The sequence below is a fragment of the Vidua chalybeata genome, chromosome 2, assembly GCF_026979565.1.
Source record: "Vidua chalybeata isolate OUT-0048 chromosome 2, bVidCha1 merged haplotype, whole genome shotgun sequence".
NCBI lineage: Eukaryota > Metazoa > Chordata > Aves > Passeriformes > Viduidae > Vidua > Vidua chalybeata.
Window position 1 is genome coordinate 32,939,127 of NC_071531.1, and position 18,706 is coordinate 32,957,832.

The 18,706-nt window shown below is 39.3% G+C and overlaps 2 protein-coding genes across 5 annotated transcripts in view; one reads left to right on the forward strand and one right to left on the reverse strand.

The window, feature by feature from the left end:
• The window catches only part of CYFIP1 (cytoplasmic FMR1 interacting protein 1), a 75,028-nt gene that overhangs the window by 7,847 nt on the left and 48,475 nt on the right, over positions 1–18,706 (reverse strand). For all 3 annotated transcript variants that reach the window (XM_053936412.1, XM_053936413.1, XM_053936414.1), the window contains 2 exons: positions 9,640–9,783; positions 8,036–8,126 (listed from right to left, as the gene is read on the reverse strand). In XM_053936412.1, coding sequence (XP_053792387.1) covers positions 8,036–8,126; positions 9,640–9,783 — 235 coding nt within the window. The remainder of the gene's footprint in view (positions 1–8,035; positions 8,127–9,639; positions 9,784–18,706) is intronic.
• Positions 11,153–16,853, forward strand: LOC128784632 (uncharacterized). Of its 2 annotated transcripts, XM_053936420.1 has the most exons (3): positions 11,153–11,228; positions 12,054–12,296; positions 14,615–16,853. In XM_053936420.1, the coding sequence occupies exons 2-3, from the start codon at positions 12,126–12,128 to the stop codon at positions 15,404–15,406; spliced, it is 963 nt and encodes a 320-aa protein (XP_053792395.1). In that variant the 5' UTR covers positions 11,153–11,228; positions 12,054–12,125; the 3' UTR covers positions 15,407–16,853. The 2 variants fall into 2 exon arrangements, with proteins under 2 accessions (XP_053792395.1, XP_053792396.1); XM_053936421.1 differs by lacking the exon at positions 11,153–11,228 and having other exon boundaries at positions 11,976–12,296.

Here is an 18,706-nt window from a genome sequence, read left to right on the forward strand (position 1 = left end):
AGAGGAAACTGAAAGGAGCAGCATTTAAATGCATTAAAACTCAGACATTATGAAGTGTTAAGCCAGTGCACTGACCTTTTTAACTGGATAAATCATGCAAAGTGGAGTGCCTAACTTTTCACTCCTGGAAAAGGGAACTGGTATAAGAGCTAAGAAAAAAATACGCAGGAGCAGGAAGAGAGACTAGAGCTCTCATCTGCTTTAATCCCTGTTCCAGCCACCATTCCCCAACCTGCTGCACTACTGACAAACTCAATTCACAGCTGCTATTTTCATGGATGACAGAGCCAGCAAGGAGCTGAGAGCTGAGATACAGAGAAGAAGGGTGGTGTCAGCTATAACTCTGACAGTGCCACAGGGCCAGAGGTGATCTGTGACCTCTCAAAGCAAATACAGAGATCACAAGTCAAGCTCTGCAGGCAAGTGTACACCAGATCTTGCTGACAAGCACAACCAGAACACAGTTTCTGTCAAAGTTTTGCAAAAGCTGTTAAAAAACAGCTAAAATTATGATTTTCAAACCCACATAGTTTACATAATCATGTGTCTTTTCCATCAAACTTCTCCTAAACAATGGCGATGCATAACATGCTGGTGGACTTCCAGTCCTTGTCCTCTAGCCCCAGAAAGGCTGTACAGTCCCTTGGTTAGAGAGAAGCCCAGGAAACCACAGGCTCAGCAGCTTCTGCAGAGACCCAGTCTGGTTATGTTTCAGAGGTTAAAGCCATGTGCAGGATGGGAGAGGAAGAGCAGCAGGAACTACAGTAGGTCAGACAGCTCTTCAGTTTTTGCAAGTTAATCCTTAGCAGCATTGCTCCATCTTTCTGCACAAGCCTGTCCCTTCCAAAAAGCCACCAAAACACTTGACTGAGAAGAAAATGCATCATAAAAAGCTTTCAAATTGCATGCTGCACATAGCAATTCACTTCCATTACACTGAATCAAGCCAGATAAATCTCCACCCAACTGCATCTAAAGCAACTGAGAGAAGACAAGGAAAGAGAACACAGACGCCCTTCCCATGAGCTCCTCTGACACAGCTGATGCACACTTCTCATGCAGGAGATCATACTTGGCTATCTACCCAGTGAGGCAATGGCTGAAGAGAGTACACAAACACGAAATCAAGCCTGCAGCTTATCTCTTCCAAGGAAATTCCTCAAATTCAGAGGTGTTGGAATGCATGAAATAGAAGCCTCTGACTCCCTCAGAGGGAGAAAGGAATGCAGGGATTGAATTGGAACCTTTAGAGAAACTGAAATACATTAAGCCACATAGACATGAAGTAAGAGTGTAAGTTTAAGTAAGTAGAAATATATCTAAAGTGCCTTAAGAAACTGTATTAGCTAGTAAAAAGCCCTAAAGCCTAGTTTACTAGTTTACAGTAGTGTTACCTTTCACAAAATTAACTTAGCTCTAGGCATAATGAAAATATAGCAGAACACTGCTTGCATTTCTAGCTACAACAGATAGATATGCATAGATTTTGTGTAAGAAATGACACTACTTTCACACATTAGAATCAAGCTTGGATAGGTGCAGGAAGAATGTTTTAGAATCGTGTTTTTAGCTTATTGGATGATTTATGAATAAAATCCCCCTGTACTGAGGTGAAAAAAAAGGAAGAAGAAAAAAAAATGGTGTGGGAGCTGCTGCTGCTTCTGCTCAGGACATTGGGACTCTATTCCAGAAAGCTTTTAGCACAGACTTTAATCTGAACTCTTCACCTTTGAGACTGATGTATTCATGCAATAAATAACTTTACAGCAACCAACAGCTGCTCTTGTCTCTCTGAAGACCCAAGACCCAAACTTGACACAGAGGAACTTGAAAACATACAGTGAAGGAAAGAATTACATAGGTAACCCACACACTTCTACAGAAAGGCTCATATCACTAAAATTAGTAACACAAAACATCTGTAAAGTGCATGATGAGAGGATGTACATCTGGCTCTGTTACATCTCAAAGAACTGTTTGTCAATAGAAAATTAACAGTAATGAGTGTTTCCACATGTATTCACTGGAGGTGAATTTCAGACCTAACTTTAGTACTTTGGTGACTTCAGAGAAAAACAGAACTGAAAAACTGATGGAGAAAGGTCAGACATAGTGAGTGCTTGCTGAGCTTAATTTCTTCCAAGGTAACACATTTACAACTAGCTAAAAAGCAAACAATGCCAGCACATCACCAATTCCCACCTCCCCACAATGCAGGGACTGTGGAATGGAAAAGCTGTGGGAATAGCTGTCAGTGCTCACTGAACACTGCAGGATACCAGCCAGTCACAATCCCCAGGTGTGTGAGGAGCACTGAATACTTGTGTTTGTCATTTAAACAGACCCGCCCACCATGGCAATGGGATGCTGCAGTGCTGAATACCAGGACTCCCATTTTAAAGACCAGACTGAAAAGGTTGAACATTTTTCCCCAAAAAGTTTTTAATGTTAGGAAGAAAATGCAAAGTTAGGGAACTGAAATCAGCTTTATCACAAACTTCCAGTGTGTTTTAGTTACACACCCTAGTCTTTTTTTTGTGTTTGTTGATGAAAGGATTTCCACATCTAGAAAGAAAGGTTTTCTAAGTATGAACAGCAAGAAGTCAAATACTTTCCTCATACCAAGACTTTCTGCAAACAAAAGGCTGATGTGTTACCCTGGACTTAAGTCTGTGCCTTGGAGGAAATCAAACTAGAACATCTACTAATGTTTCTGGTCTTATGATCTGTACCACATACACAGAGATTGATGGTGAACCAACAGAAGGCTTGGAAGACTCCCTGAAACACCATGAGGAGCTGTGGACTTCTCCACAGGGTCACCATGGAGAGAAAGCACTATCCAAGCAAACAGGATATTGGTGACATGCGTGGCCATAGACATGCTCTTCCCATTATCTTGTGAGTGGTGGGTGGGGAGCAGCTTGGTGAGAAACAGAAGCTGAGCAGAACAGCAAGGAAGATTCTGCTGCTGCAATGTGGAAACAAGAGAGATCGAAAAGAGTAGGGTTTTTAGATTCCATTCAATCTCCTACCCAAACTGTGAATTTTGTGGGGAGTTTCAGGAAAAAAGGCTGACATCTGGAAAGATAAGAAGTATTTTTTCACTAACAGTGAAATTCTGAGAATAACTCATTTCACCTGAAGCAAATATAAAGGAGCAGGATGGCACAGAGAGAAACCACAAGCAGCACAGAGAACTGTCACCAGAAACAAGAGACTCATACTGAAAGTGTGAATGAAACCAAAATGAGACATTAAGTCCACTCAAAAGCAGCAGAACAGTAAAAGTCAAAGAGGCTTGAGGTTCATACCATAAAAATTACTTACTGTCTTTTACAGCCACTCCAGGTGACAGAGCTCCTCTCAAAGTCCTTAACAAAGTTCCTTATTTCTTCACTCAAAGCCCCAGTCTACATATACAGATATATAAATATGCACACCCACACACATTCATGAACAAATTGTGATATTATTTTGAAAATCTGACAGCCAGTATTCAGCATGCAGGTGTTCCAAATGCTGCCATCATTAGCGTACTTTTTCCCTTTAGATCAAGAGCTTGATTTACCAGCAAAAGAAAAGAAAGTTTACAGAGTTACACGGGCTATTTCTGATGAAAGACCAATCTGCTCCCCAGTGGAGTCCTGTGGCAGAAATACATCATCATGTTTTCATTAATGTTTGAGCAATGCCATTCCAAATTACACTCTGTGCACATTACACAGAGGTGTATTTTTATGAAAGACTATGCATGCCTACTAAAGCCCTGGAAAAAGAACAAGTGTCTTAGGAAAGTTAATTGCACTTAATTGCCTGCAACCTTCCTTCTTCCTCTAATTCTGTTTGTGGGTGGAATTCATAAGTTACTGAATTAGTTATATATACACAGAACTTTGCAAGGTAAATGAATCAAGGTTTTTTGCTCCTCCTCTCCAAGAAAGCAATTTTAATTAAATCCCTCTATTCCTGCAGATGGGACGACATTAGGTGTCATAATAATTGATTATATAATCCCAGTTTCTGATTTGCACAGATCTCAACAGAAGCAAAGACTGTTGCTATAGAATAGATCAGAAAAGTACAGTAGATTAGTAAAGGATTAGGTTCCCTCTCTGCTTCCAAAATCCTATCTCAACAGCACTCAAACAGCAGATGTGAAGTTTGTGCTGTGCAGTCTGTACACTGATTAATTTAGGAAGTCAGAGCAAATCAACACATGCAACTCAAAGTTGGTTGGATTCCTTCAATTTGGTCACCTTTCATTTCTCAATTAACATCTACAGACTGAAATTAAACAGAGCTTGTTCCAGAGCTTTTAACAATTCTGGTACCTAAAAGATTAGGATAAAAATGAGGTATTAATTATAGAACTGAATTTCTGACTACAAACAAACTGGACCTTGATTATAATTCTTGGTGTAATTGTGTTTTGGCTTATTTTCTGCAAAGAATTGACTATTATCAAATAAAATCTACTAATCTGCAATAGCACAGCTGCTCCCAAGAAACTGGGTGCTATAATCACCTTTAGTTTATGTTCACTTTCATAGAGACTTTCAAATGCTGCATCCAAATACTTCTTTGGCTTACAAGAGGCATTAACTCTGCATATCAACAGTGCTGCCATTCATTCCCTTCAATGGAAATATTCATCAGGTTTAAGCATATACATGTATCCAGGACTTATGACCATGGAGCCTGTGCACTGTATTCATTTTGCTAGTCAGAAATATTCAATTTTTCTGTGTATCTAATGAATTCTTAACGCCCTCTTAAAATCATGAAGGTGATCTGGGTTTCCCCTAAATTCTTTGAAACAGTCTGTCTCCACTGGACAGGTTTCAGGAAGACCTATGAATACATTTCCTTCATCCAATGTGGACTTAAGCCATTGTGCCCACACCTGAATTATTCTCCTCCTTATCAAAAACCTAGGATAACATGCAGAATTACAAACCCTTCTGCTATGCCCCAAGTGATGCTTCCTTTGCAGCCTCCAGCCACTGCTGCCCTTCAACATGCTTCCCAGCCCAGGCTTGCTGCAGTTCCTATTAGACTCTGACCTGAAATATTCCAGAAAAAAGAAGGGGTGGAAGACTCTTTTTTGCCAGACTGCTGTGTAGAAACAGCTCCCAAAGTGTTGCCAGCAGCACAATCAGCCCAGGGAGAGATGGGAACACAGCAGCCAATGGGACACAGGGCTTTGGAGGAATTCCCCAAAATGCCATGCCAAATTGTGGGATTTCAAGAGGTCATGGTCTGGAATAACAAATGCTTTGTCCTGCACCAGCTTTGAGTGTTCTGTTTCTTTGGCTTGATTTTGTTATGTTGCTTTTTTTTTAAAGAAGAAACATGGAAACGTTACACTTAGGAAAAAATACAAAGGATGGTATACCAGTGACAAAAGCCTTATCTCACAGCAGAGCTGACAAACTACATTTCTTCATGGTACTTCAGAGTGGCAGGATACTCATTCAGTAAAAGCAGAAACAAAAGGTTCAAATACTCAAAAAACAGCAGAAGAAAATGTGACCTCCAAGATGAAATTTCAAGCTTAAACTCTTACAAGGCAAATATCCCTTTAAGAGCTTTAGCAACTTTAAAAGGTCCCTTTTAAAATCCTTATGCCTAATATATTTTTAGACAAATATTTTTATGACTACAAGATGAACAAGTTCCCCACTGCTTTAGACTGTTCCTATGGAAACAAACCCATTGGCAAAGAGGAGTCCTGAACAACTCTGATACCACTGTCTGTACCCTGCTCCTTTTAGCAGCAATAAATCACCATTTAGAAATCCACAAGTCTAGAAGGCTGATTATGAAGGGGCCAAGGAATTGCAATCAGCAGAGTCAAAACGAAACTCTCCAACTGAAAAGTCTGAAGTGCATGAAAGAGCTAGAGGCTTACTTACTGAGTGTGCTTAAATCACTTTGCACATGGAGAATGGACTCAGAAAATTAATTCTGAATTAATAAATGCATGTTACATCAAGATAGATGAGAATCTACATACTTTATCTAAAGTCTGGAATCACAGTTTTGGTCTGTATATGTAGGTTGTGCCAGTTATAAAGAAGTTATTAAATTATTTGTTATGAAAGAACAGAAGCAGCACACAGACATACCCCACAGCACTCAGGCTTACTACAACTAACAACTTCTGAGGAAGCTTTTGGAGGCAGAAGAGGGAACAGGCAACAGTTGGTGTGTATTGGCTTGCATTTTCTGTGACAAAACACATAAACAAGGTGTGGCAAAGACTGCTAAAGAGGAGAACTTAGCACAGAAACGAAGAGGACAGTGACTCAAAAGGAAGCATGCTTTGAGCCCGCCCTTCTACAGCCTGGCAGTTCCTCTCCCAGTGAAGGTTAAAATCTGCAGCACATCCTCATCACAGAGAACATTTTCCTTCATCAGCCAGTGCTGCTCCAAGAGCAGACAGCTCCATGATGGGGAGGTGTCAGAGAGCACAGGGCAGTTTCTCCCTGATGTGAGACAGCAATGGAGGTGTCCTGATCTTCCACAAGCCTCTTCTGTCTGGCAACTTGAAAAGGAAAGGGAGAGACAGCATAACTGTGCTATAAAGGCTGTCTGCATTTCTTGGAAGAGACTCTCCAGGGGGTTATTATGTGTCCTCTGCTAGAAACAGTTCAGAACAGGAAAACTATATGTGTTAAGACAAAACCTGACAGGAACAGGGGCAGTAAAGGAGCAGAGAATCAGGTGGGGTTTTGAGATCCAGTCCAAATCTAAAACTAAGTATGATATGCCATTATAAAACCAAGAGTTTCTTTGATCTCTTGGTACAGTAGGCATCTAAACAAACAGCATTTCTTTTGGAAGAGTAAATATGAGGTCAAAGTAGTTTGTTACCCTTGCACCAGTAAAGCTCTTCCTTTCCTATAGGATGGATTGTCTTTCAACCTTAAGAGGAAGGTTTCTCCTAAAATCCCTGGGCATCTCCTGCCAAATAATTTAGCCCTTACAGGTGAGGATTTCTGGCAAGCTTCCTAATGTCACCTGTAGCATCACAGATCCTGGTGATGCATTATCTCTATTTGAAAATACCTACTGCTTTTGCGGTCTGACCTTAATGAATGGCTAAAAGCCTCAGAGAGATTATTTTTATACTCCTAACTACCATGATTCATCCATTTCTACGCTCCAGGGAGAAAAACAGGAAGGAAACACTTAGTAAGACCTCAATTTCGTTTAACATTGGTAATGAACGTCAAGCAAGCTGTGGGAAGCAGAAAAAACCCAACCTCATTCCAGAGTGGCATTTAATAAAACTTAGTGACTCTGGAAAAATAAACTCAGGAGTGGGTGGCACATGGAAGGACTAATTTGTGTTAATTAGAAGTTGTGAAGGAGGAATATTTTGAAGGGGAAAGCAGATTCAGAATTTCAGTGAACAATGTGATAAATACTAATTAGCCAATTATTTCTCCATAGTGGCAAGCAGCTTTCAATGCCATTTCTTCTTCTGCAACTGTCACACCTCCTGTTGAGAGGCTAAGATGTACCCCACACAAGCCATAACTATTCTGGCAGGACCAGTTTACCTCCCAGCAGTATCACTCCTTTTATCTTGCATTTGGTGAGGGCAAAGGAGAAGGGAATAGAGGCTGTTCCAGAGAACTGGGTTATCTAAATTAGACCTTTAAACAGAAAAAATGTGAGAGGCTAACTTGCTAAGGCAAAAGCTCAGCACGCGTATAAGAAAGACAAGAAACAGAAACTGTTGTGGACATCCCAGCTCAAGATCAATTATGTCATAAGGCTGTCTGTATACAGATTGTCATCCTTTTGCCCTACATACAGAAGTCTTAAAACTTTCAGAAAGCATAGCATTCAACGATTCTTTTAATGGAAAAAAAAACTAAATAAATACAAAAGCAAAGCCAGGCTAAAATCTGATTATCAGGAGAAAAAGGAGGGAGGGAAAGACAGATATAAAAGATTCAGAAGATAGTGGTTAGTATCATCTTATTAAGGCTGCTAAGGTTAACATCAAACACAAACTAACCTGGAGAACCATACTCATGTCTTGGTAACCTACAAATCTTAGGCATCACTTCCATTAGGGTCTTGACATACTGAAGAATGGTCCCTTGTAACTAAGAGAAAACAGATGTATGTAAACATGTCAGTGCTGTTGAACTATGAAACTTTAATATAAACTGCATTCAAACCATACATGAACTGAAACAGCTCTAAAAATCTTGCATTTAATTCTGCCAGTCATCATCTTTAAAAAGGCAACTTTTTCAAATGTAAAGACTTCAGATGGCATTAACCATCTTTGCTACAAGAAGAATGGCACAACAGCTAAGGCCAGGAAGGTAAAAAAGGGAAACATGTTTTTCTCTTACAGACTCTTTATTATCTAACTAACTTTTAGGTTTCTGGTTAAAAAGTTGCATTTGAATGCTTTCAAAACCATTCAAAAAGCATTTGAATGTATTCAAAAGCAACATGAAAAAAGCCCTTATGATTAGGAATGGCTGCACCAACCCAAGCTGGTTCTTTTGGACATTCCAGTTGAGATGGTCTCAGCCTGCAGTCAGCCTGTCTTCCTACCACTAGACACCTCTCCCTTATCTGTCCCCCTACATCTGAGCACCTGCATCAGGCATTGGCCTCCCCAGGCCTTTTAGCCATCTTTATAAGTGACCAAGCGTTCAAAGCCACCTTTAATGAATTGAGACAATTTACCACTAAGTTATAAAAAATCCCCTCTCTTAAAACACAGCAAACCAATACTTGACACCCAAACCCTGAAAAATAGAAGTGTTTTCGTCTCTCCCTGAAGATTAAATTACAGCATTTTTTCAAGTAGGATTCAGCCTTTCTAGAACATCAAAAACATACTTAGAACATTGTGGGAATTACTGTAAACAAACTGCCAAATGTGTCAAGTGCCTGAAGTACGATTATGAACACCACAGCTTTCACTGGTACAGTTGGATTATTTTAGCAGCATGCTCCTACAAGCAAAAGGGAGGAAAATATAATTTCTTTGGCTTAAATTAACTGCAGTGCACTATGGCTGTATATATAGATTCTAACAGTATAGCAAACAGCCAGCACCTCAACATCCTTCCAGTTACAAAGGCCCTTTCCAATAGAGGATACCCAGGCTGTGTGGATAATGTCTTCAAAACTGGCCTGAGCAGCACTGCTAATCAAGCACAGAGGTTAAACTCCTCTTGTCAACGAGTGATGTCATTGAGAGCCCTGAAGTTAGGTGGCAGGCAGAAAGCACACTACAGCTGTTCTCAAAAAATATCAAGCAAGTGAATGTACAGTATGGTCTTTAAGTTGAAATAAACTAATTTAAAATACTCATACTTTTCCAGGGCCTACCTAGGCCCTAACAGCTCAGGGCACAAATTGCATGAATCTCCAATGAAGAAGTCAAAGTTTTCAAAACACTGCTCAGGGCACCAAGGCACTTCTTTCTATTGCTCACACAAGACATTGAGTAGTGTCAAGCACAGCTTATATCAAATTTCAATGGAGTAATTTTAATTATTTTTATCCAGGATCTCAATTTCACTTTGTTTTTCCTGAGACATTTCCTATAAGAAACCATTTGGACTAGCAGAAGAATAAAGACAATTAGCATACCAGGCTCTTGACAACTTTCAGCAATTCCTCCATCACCACAGCAATGCCCTGATATCCAAGAAGTCTACAGATGACTTTAAAGTGAGGGGGACCAACAAAATTCCTGTAGTTGCTGTAAATGCTGGAATATGCCAGATTCAATGCCTAAAACAAGAAAACAGATATGATTAATAAAATTTTTGTCTGCCTGTATCTCAATAATAATGTAATTTGAATATAATTTTAAAGTACATTAAAACTGAAATAAAAACTTTGTATCTCACTGTCTTTGAAAGAGGTTTAACTATACAGTTTCTCTTTTGGCAGTTTCTCTTAAGGCAGGAACTTCAACAAAAATCTCTCTATTAGCATGACAAATTTGTAAACACTTTTTTTTCAAGCAGACATCTTCCGTTTATCATTTATAAAGCCACAAACACTTTCTCTTTTGTACTTTTCTATTTACACAAGCATAAAAGGGTAAAAGTAGCCAATGCCATGTCCAGATCCCTGAATTTAAAGCACAGCTTCTATTCCTTTATCTTCCATTTCATGTGCAAAACATCTTGAAAGAAATTACTTCCATTTTCTGTTCATAACAGGTGTTTTAAGTCTCTGAGTACTCAACTACAAAAAAAAAAAAAGCCCTCTCTGCAACTAATTAATAAGGATCTTTCTTTTTCAAACCCCTTTGCTGTACACAAGATCAAAGCAAATCTAAGTCTGGGATATAACCTCATAGAAATTCTTCAAGACTTGTATAAATAGGACCAGGTGCTTTGCCATAGTCATGTTTACTTCCATGAAAGTGAACACAGCTGTACAGACTGATGTGATGTGAGGATTTAGGAACTGCTTGCTGAAGGTGCAGATTAGAGAGGGCTGGCTAACTTAGCATCCTCCATTTCTGCAAGTGGGTTGTTCTCCTAATACCCTGAACTTTAATTTTAGCAGGAATCTTGGCCACCTTTCTTATTGTGTTTCCTAGTTTTTTGAAGTTTCATTCTCTCTAATACACACATGGAAAACAGCATACTGTTAAACTTTCAACTTCATACACAGCTGTAACAGAAGATTTTCCATGAAGAACATTCTCTTCAGTGTAGATGCCACCCTAACTACCCATGCAAGTCAACACCAGATACTGTACACACATGGCATTAAGCTAATTGGAATTCAATTTAGAAAACTCTACCAAGCTCTTGAAGGATTTTATTCTCATAAAAGGACTTAAAAATCATCTTAAAAAGCAATCAGAATAGAATATGCACATTTCTATTTATGTTGTATGTATGTTGTATTTGTGTTGTATGTATGTCTATTTATGTTGTATTTATGTTGTATGGCTCTATATAAACACCAGTTTCCAACTGAGGTCTTAGAAATTTAAAAATTCTAGATGCAAACTGAAATAGACACTTGGATAACTATTAGAATCCTAGTACATAACACAGTCCTACTGTTACATCAGAGCTGGCTAAAAGGCCAAACTCAGAATGTGTCCCACCAGGGGACAGACTAAAACTATATTCCACTAGTACAACCTGTGCATTTCCATAGCTCTCCACATACAAAAATGAGGTCTGGGGCAAAGACAGCAGAGAGAACTGGTAAAACCTTAAGAATATATGTGCAGATGAATGTCCTGATAAACTAAGGACTTAAACAACTGCCCCTAAAATATGAGATTTCATTTTTTGTTTTTGATGTTTCTAATTAGGTAGCTCTCCTACAACAAACCTCTCAGAACTATCTATTTCAGCACAAGGATAATTTTATTTTAGTGGGTTAAAGCATTTTATTGCCATGAGATTAAGGGGAGAGAACCTCTCTTCATACAGCAGGAATTTGTCATAGAAAAGCAAGCCCTAAAAACATGATTTTGGTATTTAAAAAACTTGCCAATATATAACAATAAGAAGCCAGCCAATCTAAAAATATATCTCACATGTAAACCTCATGAGGAAGTACCTAAAATTTACAGTCCACCTGTAAACATTGGGTTAGTGGATCTTTCTAAACTGTAACAAGGAATTTAGAAAACAACATTACACACCAACACCACTTCCCCCCCAGTGAGACACAAAAGCATAAAATCCTTAGGGAAGAAGCCACTAACTAGAGGGGGGTGGAGGTGGAAAGGGAGGGAAGTTGCTGTTCATTATTTTTTAAGCTATACTTGCTCCCTCCCCTACTTAAATTAAAAAAAAAAAAAAAAAAAAAAGAGTTGCTAGTTGCTGATGTCATCAAAGTGCTAACATTAATCACTCACAGCATCACTGGTCCACACACAAGAGTATATAACAGGGATGCTCAGGCAGCATACTGTCAAGGGGAGGAAAGCAAGAGAGGGGGGAAAAGATATTATTTTCTTCCCCTGTGTGGTCTTTGGAAAGCAAGGCAACAGCATCTTTAGACAAGATGTGCTCTTGCAGGAATTTAAGTGGAAGAGACAAAGAAATCATGCTACCAGCAGCATCAGAGAAAAAAACTGAAATCACCAAGCAATGAGAATTCAGTCCAGAGATTCTGAGAAGAAGAAAAAGCAAACTGGCACAGAGATCAGTCAGGAAATAATTAATGTAGAAAGGGGTACAAAAAATTTGGTGTTTGTAACATTTTCACAGCAGCATCACCATAAAGCAATTCTGTTCTGGAATTTCCATCAGGGAGCGACGGTAAGTACTGCCTTTATGATCCATAAAACATCAGATGGCTTCTCCAAACATTTACATGTCAGTAATTGTATGTTTTCTAATAACTGATGGTTTGTAAAAATAGAAATGTATTATTGTTATTTAATTACATTTCATTCTACTTACAAAATGCTAGGAGGATTAAACTGTTGAAACTATTGTTCCTAGGCTGTGTTAAAAAGTGTTGTAAAAAAATAAATGATAGTTTTAAGTAATAGGGATCTACCAGTTAAAGAGAAGGTAACTGAGCAAGTAAAACTCTGATCTCACTAATGCACCCTATTTTAATATACTGCAGCTGCAGTAGCTGGCATGTAATATCTACATGCCAAAATGTGTCTGTTTGGTAAGTTTATCTGTTAGCAAACTCAGTTCCTTTATATTGTTGCTGTATTGAAAAGGGTGCCTTTAGCACAGAATTAGAAAGGCAGCATCTACCCAGATCAGTCATATCCATGCTTTTACATTGTCATGAAAATAAACATACATCTTTTTCTTCCCACTTCCCAGTAAGTAGAATCCAAAACCCTTGAGCAACAATTTTCATACATAAACAGGCACAGAATTCTTACTATTAATGTAATGTCACTACCTAAATCCCATTAAAAAATATCCTATAAAATATAAATTTTTCCAGTCTCCTATCTAGTATAAAATACTTGTATTACAGAATAATTTCAAAATATGTTATAAGCAAATCTCACAATCTTTCTTCCTCGGGAGAATTTTCAATAATTAATTGTTATTTAGCAAGGAAATATAACATTTTAAACTTGATCTTAAAAAAATATATATTAGATTTAATTTTTACAACAAAGTCATAAACAATGAAATACTGTGTTACTGTCATGGGTATTTATAGCCATAAAAAAGTGAGAAACTTTCAAAGTGGCAAAAAAACTTCCACGAGTGCCACTGGAAACTGACAATCAAAACAAGGCATCAGATTAAATTGCTGAGGTAAGCTCTTTTTCAAAAGTTACCGTCATGACAGTAAAAGAATAAAACCCAAGCCAAACAAATGAAAATACCCACTGGTTATTATTATATGTTCTTTAATAGATGTGTTTAGAGAAATTGCAGAAAAGAGATGTTTTCCTTTCACTATTCACAGTGGTTACACATACTAAGAATCTCAAAATACTGGCAGATTTTCTAATTTGAATTGAGGACGAGGAGGAGTATAAATTCAGGGCAGACAGGCTATAGGATTACATAAAATGACTTAAAACAGCAAGGAGCATTAGTAATTTTTTTAAATCCCCACTATTTATCCAAAAGGTAGGCTATAGTAAAAGCTGTATTTCACTAAGCTTGACAAAGCTTTTCCAAGAGGCTGACCAGCATCAAGACTAAATATTGTGATACTGATACCACCAATGTACAGTGTTCACAGCCACTGCCGCAGTGTAGCTGCAGTGGCTACAGATGTGCAACTTAACACAGAGAGTATCACAGAATCACAGAACAGTCTAGCTTGGAAGGGACCTTAAAGATCACCTAGTTCCAATACCCCTGCCACAGGCAGGGACACCTCCCACACCTTGTCTGGGCAACCCATTCCAGTGCCTCACTGCCCTCACAGCAAAGAATTTCTTTGTAATATCTAATTTAAATATATCCTCTTTAAGCTTAAACTCATTCCTCTTTGTCCTATCAATATCTGCCTGTATAAAAAGCCCCTCTCCAGCTGTATTGCTGTATCTAGTACCAGAAGGTGCTGTAAGATCTCCCTGGAGCCTTCTCTTCTCCAGCTGAACAGCCCTAGTTCTCTCAGCCTGTCTTCATAGGGAAGGTGTTCCTATGTGAACTTGTGAATAAGAAACTAACATAAGATCTCGGAGACAAAATAGTATGTGGTCAGGTTTCCACACACTCTTTTGTTCTTCAACTGATTGTGACTGGCAAAAATAAAGACTTGTGAATGGTAGAGGCATTTATTCCTCAATATACACTCCTGCCGACCCCTCTTGCCACTTAACATAAAATGCAAGATACACAGCCTAGAGAAAAAAACACCGGCTGCATTTTTTTACAATCACCTGGGAAAAAATGTGAAAGGAAGTGATTCCCCAATTGTAAATTCTGAAAAAAATCACCATCTCTCAAGATACAACTGGCCACTTGTACAGATAGCAGCTCTGGTTAAATTTCTCTAAGTTTATCTTTACCCTTTCATTTGGAAGAGAAATACACATCTTAAAACACCACAGACTTTATGAACTTTCATTCCCATTTTTACACTGCAGTGCCAAAGATGAGAGCATACTTTCCTAACAAACTCCATTCCCACATTACAGGGCACTACAATTAAGATCCAAACAACATCCTCAGTGCTGCAGCTTCTCCAAAGAACATCTTCCCTTTCCACAGGGAGATCAGCATCAAGAGAGGAAAAAAACCTCCCAAGCAACATCCTGATGGGAATAACCGTCCAAAACATCACAGGAAACACAGCAATGGTAATTTGGCCAAAAATGGCCAGCTGTGTTGACAGCTTTTACAGCATCATGTACCACCCTAACTGGAACAGCATGCTGTCCAGCTACTCCAGAAAGAGCTTTCAGAGGGAAGAGAGGGTGCCCACCACTCGCTCCTCCTTTGTTGTTGAAAACCTGACTCCCCTCACAACATACATCATGTGCGTGACCTGCCAGTCCGCAAACCCCTCCAGCGACCAGTGCAGAGTTTTTAACACACTGGAACAAGACCCAGCATCAGCAAGCAACACCAAGAAAGAGCTGGCACTGGGCATCTGGCTCACCAGCAGCATCCTGCTCCTCACCATCGCCGCAGTCCTGCTCTACGGCTGCCTGCACCTGCTGTGCCGCAGGAGACACCAGCGCTTAGAAGAGCGCAACAGGACCTCCAAACAAGAGCATGAGGAGCCATGGACCAAAGGCGTGGCGCACACCGCAGATGAGTTCAGCAGGCAGAGCCAGCACGCACGGGATGCTGAGGAAAAGCATCCAGGTGGCATCCAGCTGGCCACAATCATAGAGAACCCCTCAGTGTGCAATGAGTCCATCATGCCATCTTCTAAAAGTCAGGAGCGAGTCCCAGTAACAGGACAGTGCTCTGCTATAAATTAGAAATGTTTTGTCCAGGAGAAGGTTTTTGCTACGTAAGGTACCCCAGCTACTTCAAACGCATCACATGCACTGTTGGTGCTCACAACAGGGAGCTCCGACTGCTCGCTGCAGCACTCCTGGATGTACTCTGATATCATACTCACTTCCAACAGCCTCTGTGCAAAGGTTCACGTGCCCAAGAAGTGAGCACTTCAGACACCCTCCATTATTTAAAAATGAAGCACATAGCAAGTAATTGGTTTATATTTCAAGGGGATTTTTTCATTGCTTTTCGTTAGCCTAAAACAGCAAACAAATATAAAAAGTAACCAAAAGTGACCAAAATAATTTTTGTTAACTAGCATGAATAAAACTGAGTAGGAGTTTTCAGATGGCAACCAAGACTGCTATACTATGGGCAACTCGAACATACACACAGAGTGCAGTGGTTTGCCAGTGTGAGTTTTACCCTGACAATCCCAGCTGCTTCCCAAGACACACACTATAAGCAGTACTATACTTAGACAACACACTTCACTGCCCACGCTGTTGTCCATCCCTCCCATCTGCACTGAGGTCAGTCTTAGAATGTAAGATAAACCAGGATTTTAATTGTATCCTCTCATCTGTCTTATTTTCCCTCAGTCTAAATACATGCAAGATAGTGACTTTGTAAGGACAAGTCTAATTAAGGAAATATCCTGGGTTATTGCATTTTCCACTCTTCTGCTCCCACCACAAGCTACCTTCTGCTCCATGGCCTAGAGACTCCCTGCAGAGAAATGGAATTCAGAGACACAGCTCCTGGCCCTTCCTTTTCTCTTTCCCTTTCAATTTTAATGATAACAAGCATTAATCAGCTGCAAATTTCTTTCCAATTGCACAGTACATTCTGTGTAATGAAGGGGGGGCAAAATAGTAAAAACATGCCAAAATGCATTTTATTTGTCTAACAAGAAAACCTGCTGATCATCTCACTCTGCCTTGAGCTTCATGGCAAAGTGCCAAGGTCCTTTGGACAGAAATTTGTTCACCCTCACAATGTGACAAGTGTTGTCTGATTTACATGTACAAGTCATCCTGTTTAAAACCTCTTAAGTGCATTTGTGTTCCATAAAAATATAATAAATCTTAGTATTGCTGTACATTATTGCCTAAAAAAACCAAAGATGCACTGTGACTGCAGGCACTTAATTGCTCTTGGTACGAATGTATGCGTGAAGTCAGCTCTCTCTGACACAGCTCGGTTGTACCAGTGAAGGCTGGAGAGCTGCTGGCTGGGCAGCTGCCACCCCTCTCCACCAGCCCTGGCAGCTAACGGGGGTTACAATTTTGGCAAGAGAGCTCCCCATGAATATTTCACAGCAGCAGGTAGCGGATCTTTTCAGCTACTCTATTTTGACAACAATTCCCACGACTTGTGAAATGCATCGACTCTGAGTGCTAAGGAGAAGCTGGCATAAGTGTGATGAATCTTTCTTAACTTTTTTTTTTTTTTTTTTTTTTTTTTGAGTAGGATAAGCATAACACACGGAACACTTGCTGAATGGGGGCGAGTATGACTTTCAGAAAACACTTCAAAAGGCATTTTTATTGTGTGAAGTTAGCAATAACATGTTCTCCACCTGCTGCAGAGCACTTCCTCCAGCTGACACGTTTTTCTTTGTCTTGCACGTCAGTCTCAAATAAACTGAGAATAACAGTTCACTGCTGTTTCAAATGACGGTGTTACATGAAATAGACACTGAAAAACCCTCATCAGAGCATGAAGCCAACACAACAGGTTTAGTGCCATAAACGGGTGCCTGGGTAGCGAGGACAGAGAAAATGCTTTAAAATTATCTTGTAATCAAATTAACAGTAACACTTCTCTGATTAGGTTTTCATCAAGAGAATATTATTTTAATATTAATGGGATGAAGCCAAGAGACACGCAGTCAATCTCTGCCAACATCTTGGGCTCTGGGAAACCTGTTTACGTCTCTGCATGTTCATTTCTTTATGTGGGTTTTAAGGCAGTCCAATACATATACAGACACACATTTATGTTATATACACATTTACATGCCACACTGAGAACAAGGAGCAGTTCTGCTTAAAGCAGTTTTGAGGCAATTCACCTACTGCATTTTGTTATTTATACACAAACACATATAACCAAAAGACATGCCTATATCTGACTGAGAAGGCAAAGAGCTACCATGGTAGTGCCTCCCAAGGGATTTACCTTCTCTAAATATAAAACCATTCCACCCACAGAGTTTACTGTGCACTACTAAGATAAACATTTATATCATCTCACAAGCAATGGACCATCTTGCAGTTGCTGCAAATGAGCAATTCATGTGGAGTGTAATCTGTTTTCTGCTCTAGTTTTGAAAAACTCATGTCATCACATGCTCACAGAGCTACATGAGTCTTTGTTTCTTGCTGAGAAAGTTTTATTACAGATTAATTCAGGTTCATTCAGGCAATTCTGCATTAGATTTGGTAATTCACCACTCAATATTAACAGTCATTGAGTACGGGGCAAACATTCCAAGTGATTACCAAACTGATAGCAAGTTGCACCATAGTGCAAACTGACTTTAATTTGTGCACCAGCAGTAGATAAAAACCATTATATTCACATTGAGAAGTACCTTTCAAACATGTATTTTTCACAAAATAAATGAGTTAACATCTACAAAATGCCAGAGACATAAAAACATGAAAATATTTGGAAAAATGTTGTATAAGACAGAAAGAAAGCCCTTCAATTCTGGTCTACACAACCTCTGTAGAACCAAGTATTTAATGGAAAGTTAGTTCAAGTCCCCAAAAAAGATACTTTCTTATATGTATATTATAAGATATTTAATGCATTCACCCAATGTTGCTGAATTCCAACCTGCTAATATTAATATCATTAATCCTACACATACTTTACCTGAGTAAAGGGATTTCAGTGATCATGCTCAACCAAACTTTCAAAATAACCCACCTCACTTAAAAGGCTAAAGAGCTTTTGCAGGCTGGCTCCTTCCCACCTGACAGCTCTGCTTCCATATCAACCAGAAGAAGGAAGGTGTATCTGTGGGGTTTTGTTTTGATAATTACATGAAGATACCACTCAGAAAACTTTAGGTGCTAAAGAGAATGTTACTACAACTCTCTGTGCTAAGTTAGCAAGACACAGTAATACAGACCAGATGCTTTGATCCATTTAGAAATATCTGGGAATATGTGAATGCTTTGAGACACAAACAAAAAATTTCTTTAGTTACTCCTGTAGTAGTGCAGCCTCTATAATGTAAGAATTCCTATCTGTTACTGGCTATA